Source organism: Hyla sarda, chromosome 2, assembly GCF_029499605.1.
Source record: "Hyla sarda isolate aHylSar1 chromosome 2, aHylSar1.hap1, whole genome shotgun sequence".
Classification (NCBI taxonomy): domain Eukaryota; kingdom Metazoa; phylum Chordata; class Amphibia; order Anura; family Hylidae; genus Hyla; species Hyla sarda.
This window is the reverse complement of record NC_079190.1, coordinates 243,356,222-243,371,950: the sequence shown is the minus strand read 5'-3', so window position 1 is coordinate 243,371,950 and position 15,729 is coordinate 243,356,222. Positions and strand designations below refer to the sequence as shown.

At 43.6% G+C, this 15,729-nt stretch overlaps 1 protein-coding gene across 1 annotated transcript in view; it reads left to right on the top strand.

The window, feature by feature from the left end:
• Positions 1 to 15,729, top strand: part of SSC4D (scavenger receptor cysteine rich family member with 4 domains) — a 104,345-nt gene that overhangs the window by 11,849 nt on the left and 76,767 nt on the right. Inside the window, exon 2 of the mRNA XM_056556788.1 lies at positions 3,136 to 3,315. Within this exon, the coding sequence (XP_056412763.1) occupies positions 3,189 to 3,315 (127 nt within the window). The 5' untranslated portion in view covers positions 3,136 to 3,188. The remainder of the gene's footprint in view (positions 1 to 3,135; positions 3,316 to 15,729) is intronic.

The following is a 15,729-nucleotide window of genomic DNA, read 5'->3' as shown; positions in this document are numbered from 1 at the left end:
AGAGCCCGCCGCAAAGCGGGATGGTCTTGCTGCGGCGGTAGTGACCAGGTCGTATCCACTAGCAACGGCTCAACCTCTCTGACTGCTGAAGATAGGCGCGGTACAAGGGAGTAGACAGAAGCAAGGTCGGACGTAGCAGAAGGTCGGGGCAGGCAGCAAGGATCGTAGTCGGGGGCAACGGCAGGAGGTCTGGAACACAGGCTAGGAACACACAAGGAAACGCTTTCACTGGCACAATGGCAACAAGATCCGGCGAGGGAGTGAAGGGGAAGTGAGGTATAAATAGGGAGTGCACAGGTGAACACACTAATTGGAACCACTGCGCCAATCAGCGGCGCAGTGGCCCTTTAAATCGCAGAGACCCGGCGCGCGCGCGCCCTAGGGAGCGGGGCCGCGCGCGCCGGGACAGGACAGACGGAGAGCGAGTCAGGTACGGGAGCCGGGATGCGCATCGCGAGCGGGCGCTACCCGCATCGCGAATCGCATCCCGGCTGGAGACGGTATCGCAGCGCACCGGGTCAGTAGAGCTGCCCGGAGCGCTGCGGTAGCGAGAGAGAAGCGAGCGCTCCGGGGAGGAGCGGGGACCCGGAGCGCTCGGCGTAACACTGTTCTCTATGTCTATGCTTTACCTTTTAAGGCATTTACCTTGGAAATCAATACACCATGAATTTTCACCCTCTGGTAGGCATGGATGCTTATTCACTACTTACCTCTGTATTTTCGGTGACACATATTTTAAATTTAAATGAAACAATTCTGAGAAGTCTGAAGAGAGACATGGATTTTCCATTAAAATAAATAGGTGTATTGTTAACAGACTACACATTTAAGGGAAGATTTCAGCATGGAATCAGATGTGCTGGTTGGTGACAAAGTGACAAAATTAATCTTCTCCTATAGCAGTCACCTTTCCTGGATCCTAATTGTGGCTCAAAATAACCCCCAGGACCAACTCATTAATAGACAACAAGAACCAAAGCGTTAGGAATGATGATGATGGAAGTCACCAACAAAGCAGAGAATAATAAACAAAGCAAATACAAAGAATTAACCCTAGAAAGCTATAACTACCGTATATACTCGAGTATAAGCCGAGTTTTTCAGCACGATTTTTCGTGCTGAAAACACCCCCCTCGGCTTATACTCGAGTGAACTCCCCCACCCGCAGTGGTCTTCAACCTGCGGACCTCCAGAGGTTTCAAAACTACAACTCCCAGCAAGCCCGGGCAGCCATCGGCTGTCCGGGCTTGCTGGGAGTTGTAGTTTTGAAACCTCCGGAGGTCCGCAGGTTGAAGACCACTGCGGCCTTCAACATCATCCAGCCCCCTCTCACCCCCTTTAGTTCTGAGTACTCACCTCCGCTCGGCGCTGGTCCGGTCCTGCAGGACTGTCCGGTGAGGTGGTGGTCCAGTGGGATACTGGTTCCGGGCTGCTATCTTCACCGGGGAGGCCTCTTCTAAGCGCTTCGGGCCCGGCCTCAGAATAGTCACGTTGCCGTGACAACGACGCAGAGGTGCGTTCATTGCCAACGTACTTCTGCGTCATTGTCAAGGCAATGCCTCTATTCCGGGCCGGAAGCGCGGAGAAGAGGCGCCCCCGGTGAAGATAGCAGCCCGGACCACCTCCTCACCGGACCACCTCCTCACCGGACAGCCCTGCAGGACCGGACCAGCGCCGAGCGGAGGTGAGTACTCAGAACTAAAGGGGGTGAGAGGAGGCTGGATGATGTTGAAGGCCGCAGTGGTCTTCAACCTGCGGACCTCCGGAGGTTTCAAAACTACAACTCCCAGCAAGCCCGGACAGCCGATGGCTGCCCGGGCTTGCTGGGAGTTGTAGTTTTGAAACCTCTGGAGGTCCGCAGGTTGAAGACCACTGAGGGCGAATGATGAGAAGAGGATGATGAAGGGGGGGTGTGGGGATGATGAAGGGGGGTGGGGATGATGAAGGGGGGGGTGTGGGATGATTACAAGGGGATGATGAAGGGGGGATGTGTGGGATGATAAGGGGGGATGATAAGGGGATGATGAAGGGGGGATGTGTGGGATGATAAGGGGATGATGAAGGGGGGATGATAAGGGGATGATGAAGGGGGGATGTGTGGGATGATAAGGGGATGATGAAGGGGGGATGTGTGGGATGATGACAAGGGGATGATGATGAGGATGTTAATGACGGGTCTGGATGATGACAGGGGGGGATGAGGTATTTCCCACCCTAGGCTTATACTCGAGTCAATAACTTTTCCTGGGATTTTGGGTTGAAATTAGGGGTCTCGGCTTATACTCGGGTCGGCTTATACTCGAGTATATACGGTAATTGTCTTTTTGACCCTAAACTTAACAGCATCTCACCTCCTCCTCAAATGCACTTTTTTGCTCCAATGCATCGTCAGGGGGCGTGACGAAGCATTGGTGCAAAAATGCGTGATTGGGGAGTAGGTGAGATGATTCCCTTCGGGGTGACCATCTATCTGTTGTAATTTGGGCATCATTTGTTATCTACTATTGTCTGAACCTTTCTTAAGCTATCCATTTTGTATATACCGGCATTTAACATACCCCATTGGGTTTATCCGTGGATGTTGGTATTTGTCCTTTTGTGTATACACCACATGGCCCACTTTGACTATGCTATATTACCACTGCAATAGTATCAGATGCTTGTATTGCATACCATATCATCAACTCTATCTCCATTTTTCTGCCTGTGTAACTGATCTATCCATCTCTCTCTTTTTACAGTATATGTATTTTTTACTGTGCGTATCAATAAAGATTAATATTATTTAGATATATTCACCTTGGTCTCTTTTTGGTGTACTGTATATGAGCATGTGCACATGCTTCAATGCCCTTCTTAGCAATTTCTTAGTATCACAATATTGTGCAATATAAATAATTATAAAATGCAACTAAGGATGATGAAAGTAATAATAATTATTCTGATATTCAAAATATATATTCTTAGTTACAGTTTACTGTTTGTTATTTCATAATAACATTATATAAACTGACTTTCATGAATTCTATTGACACATGCACCATATATTCTCATTAGTATATAGGTATGTAAATTAAAAAAGTGATTAGTTCCATTTGAGAATCCCTTTACTTATATATTTTTGTTTTTCTTCAGGTTTAGGGATCTCTCCCAGAATTTGGGGGATAAATGATTATTGGTGCTATAATATGACTGGAGAAATGAAAAAAGGACCATACCACTTAGTTGAACATCAAATATTTAGACTGGCTCTCTGGATGCTGACTGCTTACTTTGTGCCATCTTTTTTATTTCTTCTTCTAGTCAGTCCATCAGGTAAGGTATTCATATTTTAGATCTGTTGTCAAGCCTACTTTGCGTGTTGAGTATTTTAGTGATGATCAATTTTCTTTCTAACCTGTGTACTCTGGAAAGGAATTATGAATTAGTTTATGTTGACACTAATTTAACACAAAATCCATTCTGACGTCCAACAATTTCAATGGGGTTTCCACAACAGACATAGTAATTGACAATAATTAACATATTAGTTCTTCAGACAGAATCTGTCAGGAAACATCCTAGTCAATGGGACTTTTTATTAAGGGAGGTTAATTAATTAAAGGGGTATTCCAGGAAAAAACTTTTTTTTATATATCAACTGGCTCCAGAAAGTTAAACAGATTAGTAAATTACTTCTATTAAAAAATCTTAATCCTTTCAGTACTTATGAGCTTCTGAAGTTAAGGTTCTTTTCTGTCTAAATCCTATCTGATGACACCTGTCTCGGGAAACGCCCAGTTTAGAAGCAAATCCCCATAGCAAACCTCTTCTAAACTGGGCGTTTCCCGAGACAGGTGTCATCAGAGAGGATTTAGACAGAAAAGAACAACCTTAACTTCAGAAGCTCATAAGTACTGAAAGGATTAAGATTTTTTAATAGAAGTAATTTACAAATCTGTTTAATTTTCTGGAGCCAGTTGATATATATATATATATATATATATATATATATATATAAAGTTTTTTTTCCTCGAATACCCCTTTAACCCCTTAAGGACGCAGGACGTAAATGTACGTCCTGGTGAGGTGGTACTTAACGCACCAGGACGTACATTTACGTCCTAAGCATAACCGCGGGCATCGGAGCGATGCCCGTGTCATGCGCGGCTGATCCCGGCTGCTGATCGCAGCCAGGGACCCGCCGGCAATGGCCGACGCCCGCGATCTCGCGGGCGTCCGCCATTAACCCCTCAGGTGCCGGGATCAATACAGATCCCGGCATCTGCGGCAGTTCGCGATTTAAATGAACGATCGGATCGCCCGCAGCGCTGCTGCGGGGATCCGATCATTCATAACGCCGCACGGAGGTCCCCTCTCCTTCCTCCGTGCGGCTCCCGGCGTCTCCTGCTCTGGTCTGTGATCGAGCAGACCAGAGCAGGAGATGACCGATAATACTGATCTGTTCTATGTCCTATACATAGAACAGATCAGTATTAGCAATCATGGTATTGCTATGAATAGTCCCCTATGGGGACTATTCAAGTGTAAAAAAAAATGTAAAAAAAATGTAAAAGTAAAAGTAAAAAAAAAGTGAAAAATCCCCTCCCCCAATAAAAAAGTAAAACGTCCGTTTTTTCCTATTTTACCCCCAAAAAGCGTAAAAATTTTTTTTTATAGACATATTTGGTATCGCCGCGTGCGTAAATGTCCGAACTTTAAAATAAAATGTTAATGATCCCATACGGTGAACGGCGTGAACGAAAAAAAAATAAAAAAGTCCAAAATTCCTACTTTTTTAATACATTTTATTAAAAAAAAATTATAAAAAATGTATTAAAAGTTTTTTATATGCAAATGTGGTATCAAAAAAAAGTACAGATCATGGCGCAAAAAATGAGCCCCCATACCGCCACTTATACGGAAAAATAAAAAAGTTAGAGGTCATCAAAATAAAGGGATTATAAACGTACTAATTTGGTTAAAAAGTTTGTGATTTTTTTTAAGCGCAACAATAATATAAAAGTATATAATAATGGGTATCATTTTAATTGTATTGACCCTCAGAATAAAGAACACATGTAATTTTTTCCATAAATTGTACGGCGTGAAAACAAAACCTTCCATAATTAGCAAAATTGCGTTTTTCGTTTTAATTTCCCCACAAAAATAGTGTTTTTTGGTTGCGCCATACATTTTATGATATAATGAGTGATGTCATTACAAAGGTAAACTGGTCGCGCAAAAAACAAGCCCTCATACTAGTCTGTGGATGAAAATATAAAAGAGTTATGATTTTTAGAAGGCGAGGAGGAAAAAATGAAAACGTAAAAATTTAATTGTCTGAGTCCTTAAGGCCAAAATGGGCTGAGTCCTTAAGGGGTTAAGTTTCTCTCAGTTTGTTATATTACTTTGCCTTCAATCACTCTCCCATGATTTGTTCCTCAAAAGCACTGATTTGTGGGGTAACTGTCAAAATGACGTGTGCTTGGACAGTCATGTGCCCCATTTATTTCAATGGCCTGAGTTTAGTCAGCTAATGACTTTGTTTGGGCCATTTTCCGATATTATACAAGTTTTGGCTCAGACTCAGAAGCGTGGCTTGCAGTATTTTTCAGTTCCAGACAAAACTGGAATATGTTTGTAAAATGACCTGAATATAGTCACTAGTGTTGCTCGCGAATATTCGCAATGCAAATTTTATTTGCGAGTATTGCATATTCGCGAATTCGTGAATATTCGCGAATATAGCTCTATATATGCGCAATTACGAATATTCGTATTTTTTTCACAGTACACATCACAGTGATCATCCCTCTCTGCTTCCAGCTTGTGTGGTGTAAAGAAGGCTCTAATACTACTGTGTGAGACTGGTGCACGAATTTTCATGTGCGAAAATTTGCAGATGCTAATTTTTGCATATGCGAATTTTCGCATACGCTAATTTTTGCATATGCGAATTTTTCGCTTATGCTGATTTTTGCTTATGCAAATTTTCGCATATGCAAATTTTTGCATACGCAAATTTTTCGCATATGCGAAAATAAAACGTGAATATTACAAATATGTGAATTAAGCGAATATATGACGAATATTCGTCCATATGTTTGCGAAATACCACAAATTCGAATATGGCCTATGCCGTCAACACTAAATTAGTCACTAGCTTACTCTGCTCAGGCCATTGAAATGAATGGTGCCCATACCTGTCTGTGCACAGATAAGTTGGCATGCCGTATTGATAGTTTCTCGACATATTCAAATATTGTAAGCACAAATCATGATGTGAAATTTGCTAGTGGGTTAGTGGGATCTCAAAACAATACCAAGCAATGCCAAATGCAAACAGGAAAAGACATAAAAAGATAAACATGTAAGAAAGTAACATATTCTTAACAATGTAAAATCACAAGCTCAAAATCACCACATTATACTATGAATATTGCAAATTCTTCCTCATTTATTTTTTTCATTATATCTAGAGGTAACTATTATTCCAATTTCTATTTAATATTGGTCTTGAATTGCCTAAGGTCCCAATAACAAGAAGTCATGTTGTTACTATTTCATGTCTTTTTTCAGTTCTGAGCATGATTTGACAGTACTTTGTTTGTATAACCAGACTAAATCGATATATTTCTCAATTTGATCATTAACGAGGACATGCGGCTAACCCTAAGTGCACCCTAAGCTATTTAATGGTAATGCAATCTCATATTTTTGGCTGTCAAATCTTTCAGCATCATGTTATAGAGAAGGAGGAGTTGTATCAAAATATCCAGGCTAAGGTTGAAACCAAACACCTGAGGCATAGGGCGTGCCAGCACTTTCAATGTAACCCCAGTGTTTTTGGAAATGAAGGGAATATAAATACAATATTCAAAGCTTAAAGGGGTACTCCGATGGAAACCTTTTTTTTTTTTTTTTTTTTTAAATCAACTGGTGCCAGAAAGTTAAAGATTTGTAAATTGCTTCTATTAAAAAATCTTAATCCTTCCAGTATTTATTAGCTGCGTAATACTACAGAGAAAATTATTTTCTTTTTAGAACAGAGTTCTCTGCTGAATCAAGAGCAAAGTGCTCTCTGCTGATAGCGCTGTCATTTTAAGTCCAGAGTAAGAGAAAATCCCCATAGCAAACATATGCTGCTCTCGACAGTTCCTAATATGGACAGAGATGTCAGTAGAGAGCACTTTGCTCGTGATGTCAGCAGAGAGCACTATGTTCCAAAAAGAAAAGAATTTCCTCTGTAGTATTCCTCTGAGTACCCCTTTGACTTGCCTTTTTTTTGTGTAAACTGTGCCAAAAAGTGGTGTAGCATACATTTTCAAATTTTGCCTTATTTGGACCATGTACAAATTTTTTATATTAATCAGACTTTTTGTTCACTTTTTATTCCATTCATTTATCGAATGTGATGTGATAAAAAAAAAAATTTTTTTTTTTACATTTACGCTATTCACTGTATGGTTTCATTAATGTTATATCGGTTAACACCATTGGATGTGTTTTTCTTTTACACTTTATTAGCCCCTGAAGGGACTAATAAATCTGCGCTCTTTTGGAACAGTAGAAGAGTCCCAGAAATGATAGAGGCTCAGGCAAGTGCTCTGGCTGCTAGGGCAAGGTTTAAATCTCCTGGTCGAGTTATGATTGTGGCAAGGAGAGCCAAACCACTGCACCACTAACAATGGCTGTAACCTGCATTAAGATGAAAAGTTGACAGCAGGATTTAAATGGTTGATAGCAGCCAGTGGGAATCAGTGGCTCCCAGCTACTAAAATCAACTGGGAGTCACATGGTATGGAGTGAGATTGCATCAGGATCCCACTCCCACGAAACACATAAACACATAAAACGGCTGTCCGGGAATGCTGGGAGTTGTAGTTTTGCAACATCTGGAGGACCGCTGGTTGAAGATCACTGTGACCTATACTTTACATTGTATTCTAGATTTTCCTCATTTAAAATAAGGTGCGTCTTATATGCCGGAGCATCCTATAGTGCAAAAAATACGGTATACAGTATACTTTATACACAGAATTAATTGGCTATCCTACAGAGCATAAATATAGCAATGAATGCAAACCAGTGCTGGATACTAGACAGGGGATTAGATGGATGCAGGTATGAACAGGTCACAACATGTGCCCCCCACAGAGCCATGCATTTTAGGATCACACTCCCAGACCAAGGGGTTGAATGGGCATGGCCTCAGGAAAGGGTCAGACTAAGGACAGGGCTTAAACTGTGCACATATTTTAAAAGCCTGCCCCCCACCCCAAAAAACTGTCCAACTCAGAGGTGGTGTAGACTGAGCACACAGTGTAAGATGCACCAGATTTTTAAACAGTCACTTTAAAAAATCTAGCACAATCTTAGACTGTTTAGTCTAAGTAAAACTAGACACGGTTTTGTCTATGTCCTCCACAGTTTTTTTTTAGAAAGTACTTTAATTTAAGAAGAATAGTATACTAAAATGAATAAATAAAATGTAATAGTATATTGTGAATGTACGGAATACAGAATAGTTGTGTAATGTAAAACTATAAATGGACTGGGAAGCAGAGACTTGATAATTGGATAAAATATCTCAATGTGTTTATAAATATGGCATAGAAGTAGTGAGGGATGGTGAATATATCATATAACATCAGGAACTCTTTCAACTCACAAAGAAGCTGAGAAAATGTCAAGCACGGCATTATTTCAGGAGAAATTCTGAGCCGACTGCCAAGACCGGAAACCAAAGACAGACTGATGATTAGAAGATAAAAAAGAGCCAAAGTCATGTAATAAAAGGTCCAGGAAGTACACCGATTGCACAACAGAACACGGCTAAGTGAAATGGCAAATAACTAGACTAGACTGCTCTTGGTATGGTTGCCAGAGTAATCCCTTACTTGGCACACATTCAAAGGTTCCATCTCCCACCTATCACTCACAATATAAGGAAGAATAAATAAATCAATTCTGTTTAGTAATATGGAAATAGACTATTAACCGGTAAAAGGTTGAACAGCATATGGTTGCAATACCAGAGTCTGTGCAAATGGTGAAACTCTCTGCAAAGAATCCTGTACTGCATAAACTAAATTAGGCACCATATTCACCAGAACAAAGAAAAAACATTGCAAATCTTTTCACTGCAGTTTTTTCTGTTTTAATTCCACTACTGGATTTGATTGAAAACACTGACCAAAATACCGACCAAATAATGATCAAAATACTGTGTGAGAACATCAAGATCTGCTTCTAGGAGAGAGTAAAGCTGGGTTCATGTCTAGCATCTTGAACAGTATTTTTAACCAAAACCAGAACTGGGTTTAAAAAGATGAAAATCTTCTCATTATAGTTTTTCTGTGTGTTGGTTCCACTGTTGTAAACATTTATTTTATTGCAGCCGTTATACATAAAAAAATATATTGGCCCATATTTACTGTTTGTAACACATGTTTCTGAAGACAGGAACTCTGGTGAATGTGGATCTGCTGGACCTGTGAGGCAGATGACTCGGACCGTACCAGGGAGCGGAGTCTAAGGTGCCGGTGGTTTTCACCAGAGCCCGCCACAAAGTGGGATGGACTTGCTGCGGCAGGCGGCACCCAGGTCGCTACCCCTGGCACGGCTCGACCACACAGGCGGCTGAGGAGATGCGAGGCACAGGAGGGATAAGGCAGCTCATAGTCAGAATAGCAGAAGGTCAAGGCAGGCGGCACAGTAGCGTAGTCAGGACATAGCAGGAAGTCAGTGGGCAGGTGGCAGAGGAGCAAGGTCAAGTCACAGAGCAAAGGATCAGATACACGGCAAAACAACTCTCAGGAATGCTTTCTCTCAGGCACAAGGCAACAAATATCTGGCAGGGAAGTGAGGAGGGTGGAGGAATTTATCAATGAGCCACAGGTGAATTAAACTAATGAGCACACTGGCCCTTTAAATCTTAAAGCTCTGGCACCCTAGGGGACAGGGACACGCATGCTGGAGCAGAGATGCAGAGGTGGGGGCAGGAGAAGCACCAGGTGAGTGAAGGACTGGGGCTAGCAGAATCTCTTTAACCTTGAAGACGTCAGAAGAGCCGGAGACAGGTGTGGGGACAAGATTCTTCTGAGAAAACCGGTTTATGACAAGAGGCTTGAGGAAAGAGATGTGAAAGGAATTGTGAATATGTCACGTAGCAGGTAGATGGAGTTTGTAGGAGACAGGGTTGATATTTTGTAGAATCTGGAAGGGACCAAGGTAGCGAGGACCAAGCTTGTAACGGGATCTTGAAGCGGATGTATTTGGATGAAAGCCACACCATGTCACCGGGAGAGAAGGACGGAGGAGGTCTTCTACTTTTATCAGCTTGCACCTTCATACGTGAAGAAGCCTGGGATGACTGTCGGGCCTGTTGCCAGATTGTGGAGAAGTCAAGGACCAGCTCATCAACAGCAGGTACTCTGGAGGAAACTGGGAGAGGAAGAGGAGAACGGAGATGGGGTCCGTAGACAACAAAAAAGGGAGACAACCTCGTGGACTCGAAATCCTTATGATTATAAGAGAATTCAGTCCAGGGGAGAAGGTCGACCCAATCGTCTTGGCGAGCTGAAACAAAATGCCGAAGATAAGTCTCAAGGATTTGATTAACCCCCTCCACCTGACCATTGGACTGAGGGTGGTAGGCCGAGGAGAAGTCCAGCTTATGTCCAGACGATTACAAAGGGCTCACCAGAACTTAGACAAAGTTAAACTGCACACCACTATCCGTAATGATATGTTGAGGAAGACCATGTAAACGAAAGACATGCAGCAAGAAGTACTTTGCCAGCTGTGGAGCAGATGGAAGAACAGGTAGAGGAATGAAATGAGCCATCTTGGAAAACCGATCTACAACAACCCAAATGACAGTGTTATTATGAGATGGTGGCAAATCGATTATGAAATCCATGGCAATATGAGACCAGGGAGTCTCCGGAATGGGTAAAGGCTGTAAGAGTCCTACAGGTCTCTGTTGAGGGGTTTTGTCACGGGCACAAGTTTCACAGGAGCAAACAAAATCAGAAACATCAAATTCAAGATGGGACCACCAGTAATACCATATAAGAAGAACCTTCCAATAAATGTTGCCATTCCTCCAAAGCGAGCTTGATAGCGAGGAATTCACAATCTCCAATGGAGTAATTCCTCTCAGCAGGAGAGAATGTCTGAGAGAAGAACCCACAAATTACTGTCTTGCCCTTGGCGTTTCTTTGAGTAAGAACGGCATCCGCTCCAATAGATGAAGCATCAACTTTCAAAGCAAAGGGCCTCTCCATATAAGATCTTGTAAGCATGGGAGCAGAGGCAAACGCAGACTTTAAATGGGAGAAGGCCTCTTCAGTCTCTTGAGGCCAAGATTTAAGATTAGAAGCCTTCTTAGTGAGAACCACAATTGGAGCAACCAAGGATTAAAAATGTGGGATAAATTGACGATAATAGTTAGCGAATCCCAGAAAGCATCGAATAGCACGTAGGCCCCTGGGACGAGGCAAATCCAACATTGCAGACAATTTATCTGGAACCATCTGCAGGCCCCGATGAGAGACAATGTAGCCAAGAAATGGAAGACTAGACTTCTTGAACAGACATTTCTCCAGTTTGGCGTAGAGATGATTCTTCCGTAGTCGCTGAAGAACCAGACGAACATGAGTACGATGCTCCTCACAGTTGGAAGAGAAGATCAGGATGTCATCTTGGTATATGACAACACAAGTGTAGAGAAGATCACAGAAGATATCATTGACAAACTCTTGAAAAACGGCTGGAGCATTGCAGAGACCAAAAGGCATTACGAGATACTCAAAATGTCCATCATGAGTATTGAAGGCCGTTTTCCATTCATCTCCCTTGTGGATACGAATGAGGTTATACGCTCCACGTAAGTCCAACTTGGAGAAGACCTTGGCACCACGTAGACGGTCAAAAAGTTCTGAGATTAGAGGTAGTGGGTAACAGTTCTTGATCGCGATTTTGTTAAGTCCCCTGTAGTCAATGCATGGACGGAGTGAGCCCTTTTTCTTCCCTACAAAGAAGAAACCAGCTCCAGCAGGAGAAGAGGAGAAGGCTTATGGATAAATCCCTTTTGGAGATTCTCCTGGATATACTCAGCCATGGCTTTGGTCTCAGGAACCGATAGAGGGTATATCCTTCCACAAGGAGGAGTGGTACTAGGCAGAAGATCAATAGTGCAGTCGTAAGGACGATGTGGAGGCAGAGACTCCACCTGTTTCTTGCAGAATACATCAGAGAAATATTTGTAAGGTGGAGGCAGACCAGGCAGAGGAAGAGGACAAGAAACTATTTTAGGCTGGACTGGACTGAGACAAAGATTTTGACTGAACTGTCCCCAGCGAATAATTTCTCCAGTTCTCCAATCTAGTTGCGGAGAGTGATGATGTCAGAGCCAAGGAAGGCCAAGAAGTAGCTCAGAAATACAGTGAGACAGTACATAGAATTCAACCTTTTCTTTATGCAATTTACCCACTTGCATGACGAGAGGCTCAGCACCTTACAATCCAAATTTTGTCCATTAACAGAGGAGATGAACAAAGGCTTGGCAAGCCAAGTAACAGGAAGATGATATTTGTGAATGGAAGAAGCATCAATAAAGACATCTGCAGATCCAGAATCCAAAAATGCTGTAACGCTAAAGGAAGACTTAGCAGAAGCGAAGACTTGTACAGAAATGGTCAAGCGAGGAGAGGTGGTATTCACACCTAGGAGAGTTTTCCCAGATACTGTGGACGAACAGAACAGTCTTTTTAAAAAAAAATGTTATTCGTTTTATTGAAAAGTAAACAACAACAGACCACAGGCCCATACAAGTGAACACAATATACATCCATAAAATATAGGTAAAGGGCCATGACGCCCAGGACACAAACAGAATGTAAGCGACAGAATAATCCAACTTGTATCACAATGTACATCACATATACAATGAACATCATCAAACTGAGGTAGTAGTAACCAGAAACAAGAGGCGAATAAGCGTCTACAACTATAACCTCGAACCATACATTGAGTTATGAGGAAACCACCGTGATTCCTAGGGAGATGTAGGTAAGTAGAAACAGTCGACCCACGCATTAAGGGAAATGACAAGGAGGTGACACAGACAAGCACAGAAAGAGGGATAGACTTGAAGGAACATCAGACAACACGCAAGACAACTGAGGGGCCACTACCAGGCCCGAGGAGAGGACACAGAGTGAGCACATTGGGTCAATGGAGAGGAGCACCAGCCACCCCAAGAACAGTCTTTGAGGAAATTCTCCGGGCAAGCACAATACAAACACAAATTCTCACTGCGTCTTCGTGATCTCTCCTGTTGCGTAAGATGGGAACGATCCACTTGCATAGCCTCTTCGGCAAGAGGTGCAGGAAACTGTAGAGGTGGATGTTGAAACACGGGGGCCAGGTGAGGATATCTCCGTGTTCGAGCAGGTTCCCTCTCTAAGCGCAGTTCTTCCTGCCTCTCAGCAAAATGCACATCAATACGTGTGGCCAGGTGGATAAGTTCAGTCAGAGAAGAAGGAGGATCACGTGCAGCCAGGGCATCTTTAATCCTGCTAGACAGTCCTTTTTTGAATGTGGCACACAAGGCCTCATCATTCCAAGCTAGTTCTGAGGCTAGAGTGCGGAATTGAACCACGTAGTCACCAACAGTAGAATTCCCTTGACATAGGTTCAGCAAAGCCGCCTCAGCAGAAGAGGCACGTGCGGGTTCCTCAAAGACACAGCAAAATTCTTCCAGAAAAGCCATCAAGTTGTAAGCTACCGGATCACCCCGTTCCCAAAGGGGTGTAGCCCAGGCCAGGGCTTTTCCGGACAGTAGGCTAATAACAAAGGCCACCTTAGCATGTTACATCAGAAACAGTTCAGACATGAGCTCCAAATGCATGGAGCACTGTGTAACGAAGTCTCTGCATAACTTGGAATCACCGTCATATTTAGAGGGTAATGGTAGATGTAGCTGGGAGCCAGAAAACACTGCAGGAGCTGGAAGAGGGAGTGGGACAGATTGCGGGTGCTGCTGCTGTTGCAAGGCCAAAAGCTGTTGTATCATAGCAGACCGTTGGGTAAGTTGCTGCGCCTGTAGCGCCAGTTGCTGAGACTGATGTACGACAACCGAGGGAACATCTGCGACTTCAGACAGGGGTACCTTAGCGGGATCCATGGCCGGATCTTACTGTAACACTCATGTTTCAGAGGTCACGAACTCCGGTGGATGTGGATCCGCTGGACCTGTGTGGCAGATGACTCGGACCGTACCAGGGAGCGGAGTCTAAGGTGCCGTTGGTTTTCACCAGAGCCCGCCGCAAAACCGTGATGAACTTGCTGCGGCAGGCGACACCCAGGTAAGTCAGTAGGCAGGCGGCAGAGGAGCAAGGTCAAATCACAGAGCAAAGGATCAGATACATGGCAAAACAACTCTCAGGAATGCTTTCTCTCAGGCACAAGGCAACAAAGATCCGGCAGGGAAGTGAGGAGGGTGGAGGAATTTATCAATGAGCCACAGGTGAATTACACGAATGAGCGCACTGTCCCTTTAAATCTTAAATCTCCTGCGCTCGTGCGCCCTAGGGGACAGGGACACACGCGCCGGAGCAGAGAGGCAGGGGCGGGGGCAGGAGATGCACCAGGTGAGTGACAGACTGGGGCTTGCATGCGGGCGCGTCCCGCGATGCCAGTCCCAGCCCCGCCGGCAGCAGCATGTAACTAGACCATGCGCTCACGGCCAGCGTGTGCAGCCGGAGTGCTTAATATAACACTGTTACCATTGTTAGAAGAGAAAAAGGAATTGCATAGTTAGAGAAAATTATTCCGGGGTTTTGTATTATAATTTTTTATATTCTGTTAATAGTTTGTTTAACCACTTACGGACGCAGGACATACAGGTACAACCTTGTCCCCTAGTAGTTAAGGACGCAGGGCGTACCTGTACGTCATGACACCTTAAGTGGCTTTGAAGCAAGTGCAGGAGCTGCGCTCTCTTCAGAGCAGTGAATCTCGGCTGCTATCAGTAACCAGGCACTTACTACTTATGCCGCGCAGCCGTGATCCCGCCGCTGCCCGGCATTTAACCCTTTAGATGCCGTAATCTATGTTGATCACAGCATCTAAAGTAAAAGTAAAAGTCTGCGGTAGGTCAGAGGGGCTTATCTAACCCCCGCGACCTGATCAATACAGGGCTCAATACATCAAGGAGAATCTCCAGAAGGGTTATATCCAGAAATCCTCCTCCCCTGCCAGTGCTGGATTCTTCTTTGTGGAAAAGAAGGACGGCTCTCAGCCCTTGTATTGATTACCGGGTACTTAATAAAATCACTGTCAAGAATCGATACCCCTTAACTTTGATTTCAGAACTTTTTGATGTGGGGTGCCAAATCCATCTCCAGAGATCTAGATTTGCCTTTGTCCACAGTGCACAACATTATCAAGAAGTTTGCAAACCATGGCACTGTAGCTAATCTCCCTGGGCGTGGACTGAAGAGAAAAATTTATGAAAGGTGTCAATGCAGGATAGTCCGGATGATGGATAAGCAGCCTCATACAAGTTCCAAAGATATTCCAAGCTGTCCTGCAGGCTCAGGGAGCATTAGTGTTAGCGCAAACTATCTGTCGACATTTAAATGAAATTAAACGCTATGGCAGGAGACCCGGGAGGACCCCACTGCTGACACAGAGACATAACTTAGAGTAAGTCAAAATCCTTATGGGAAAACGTCT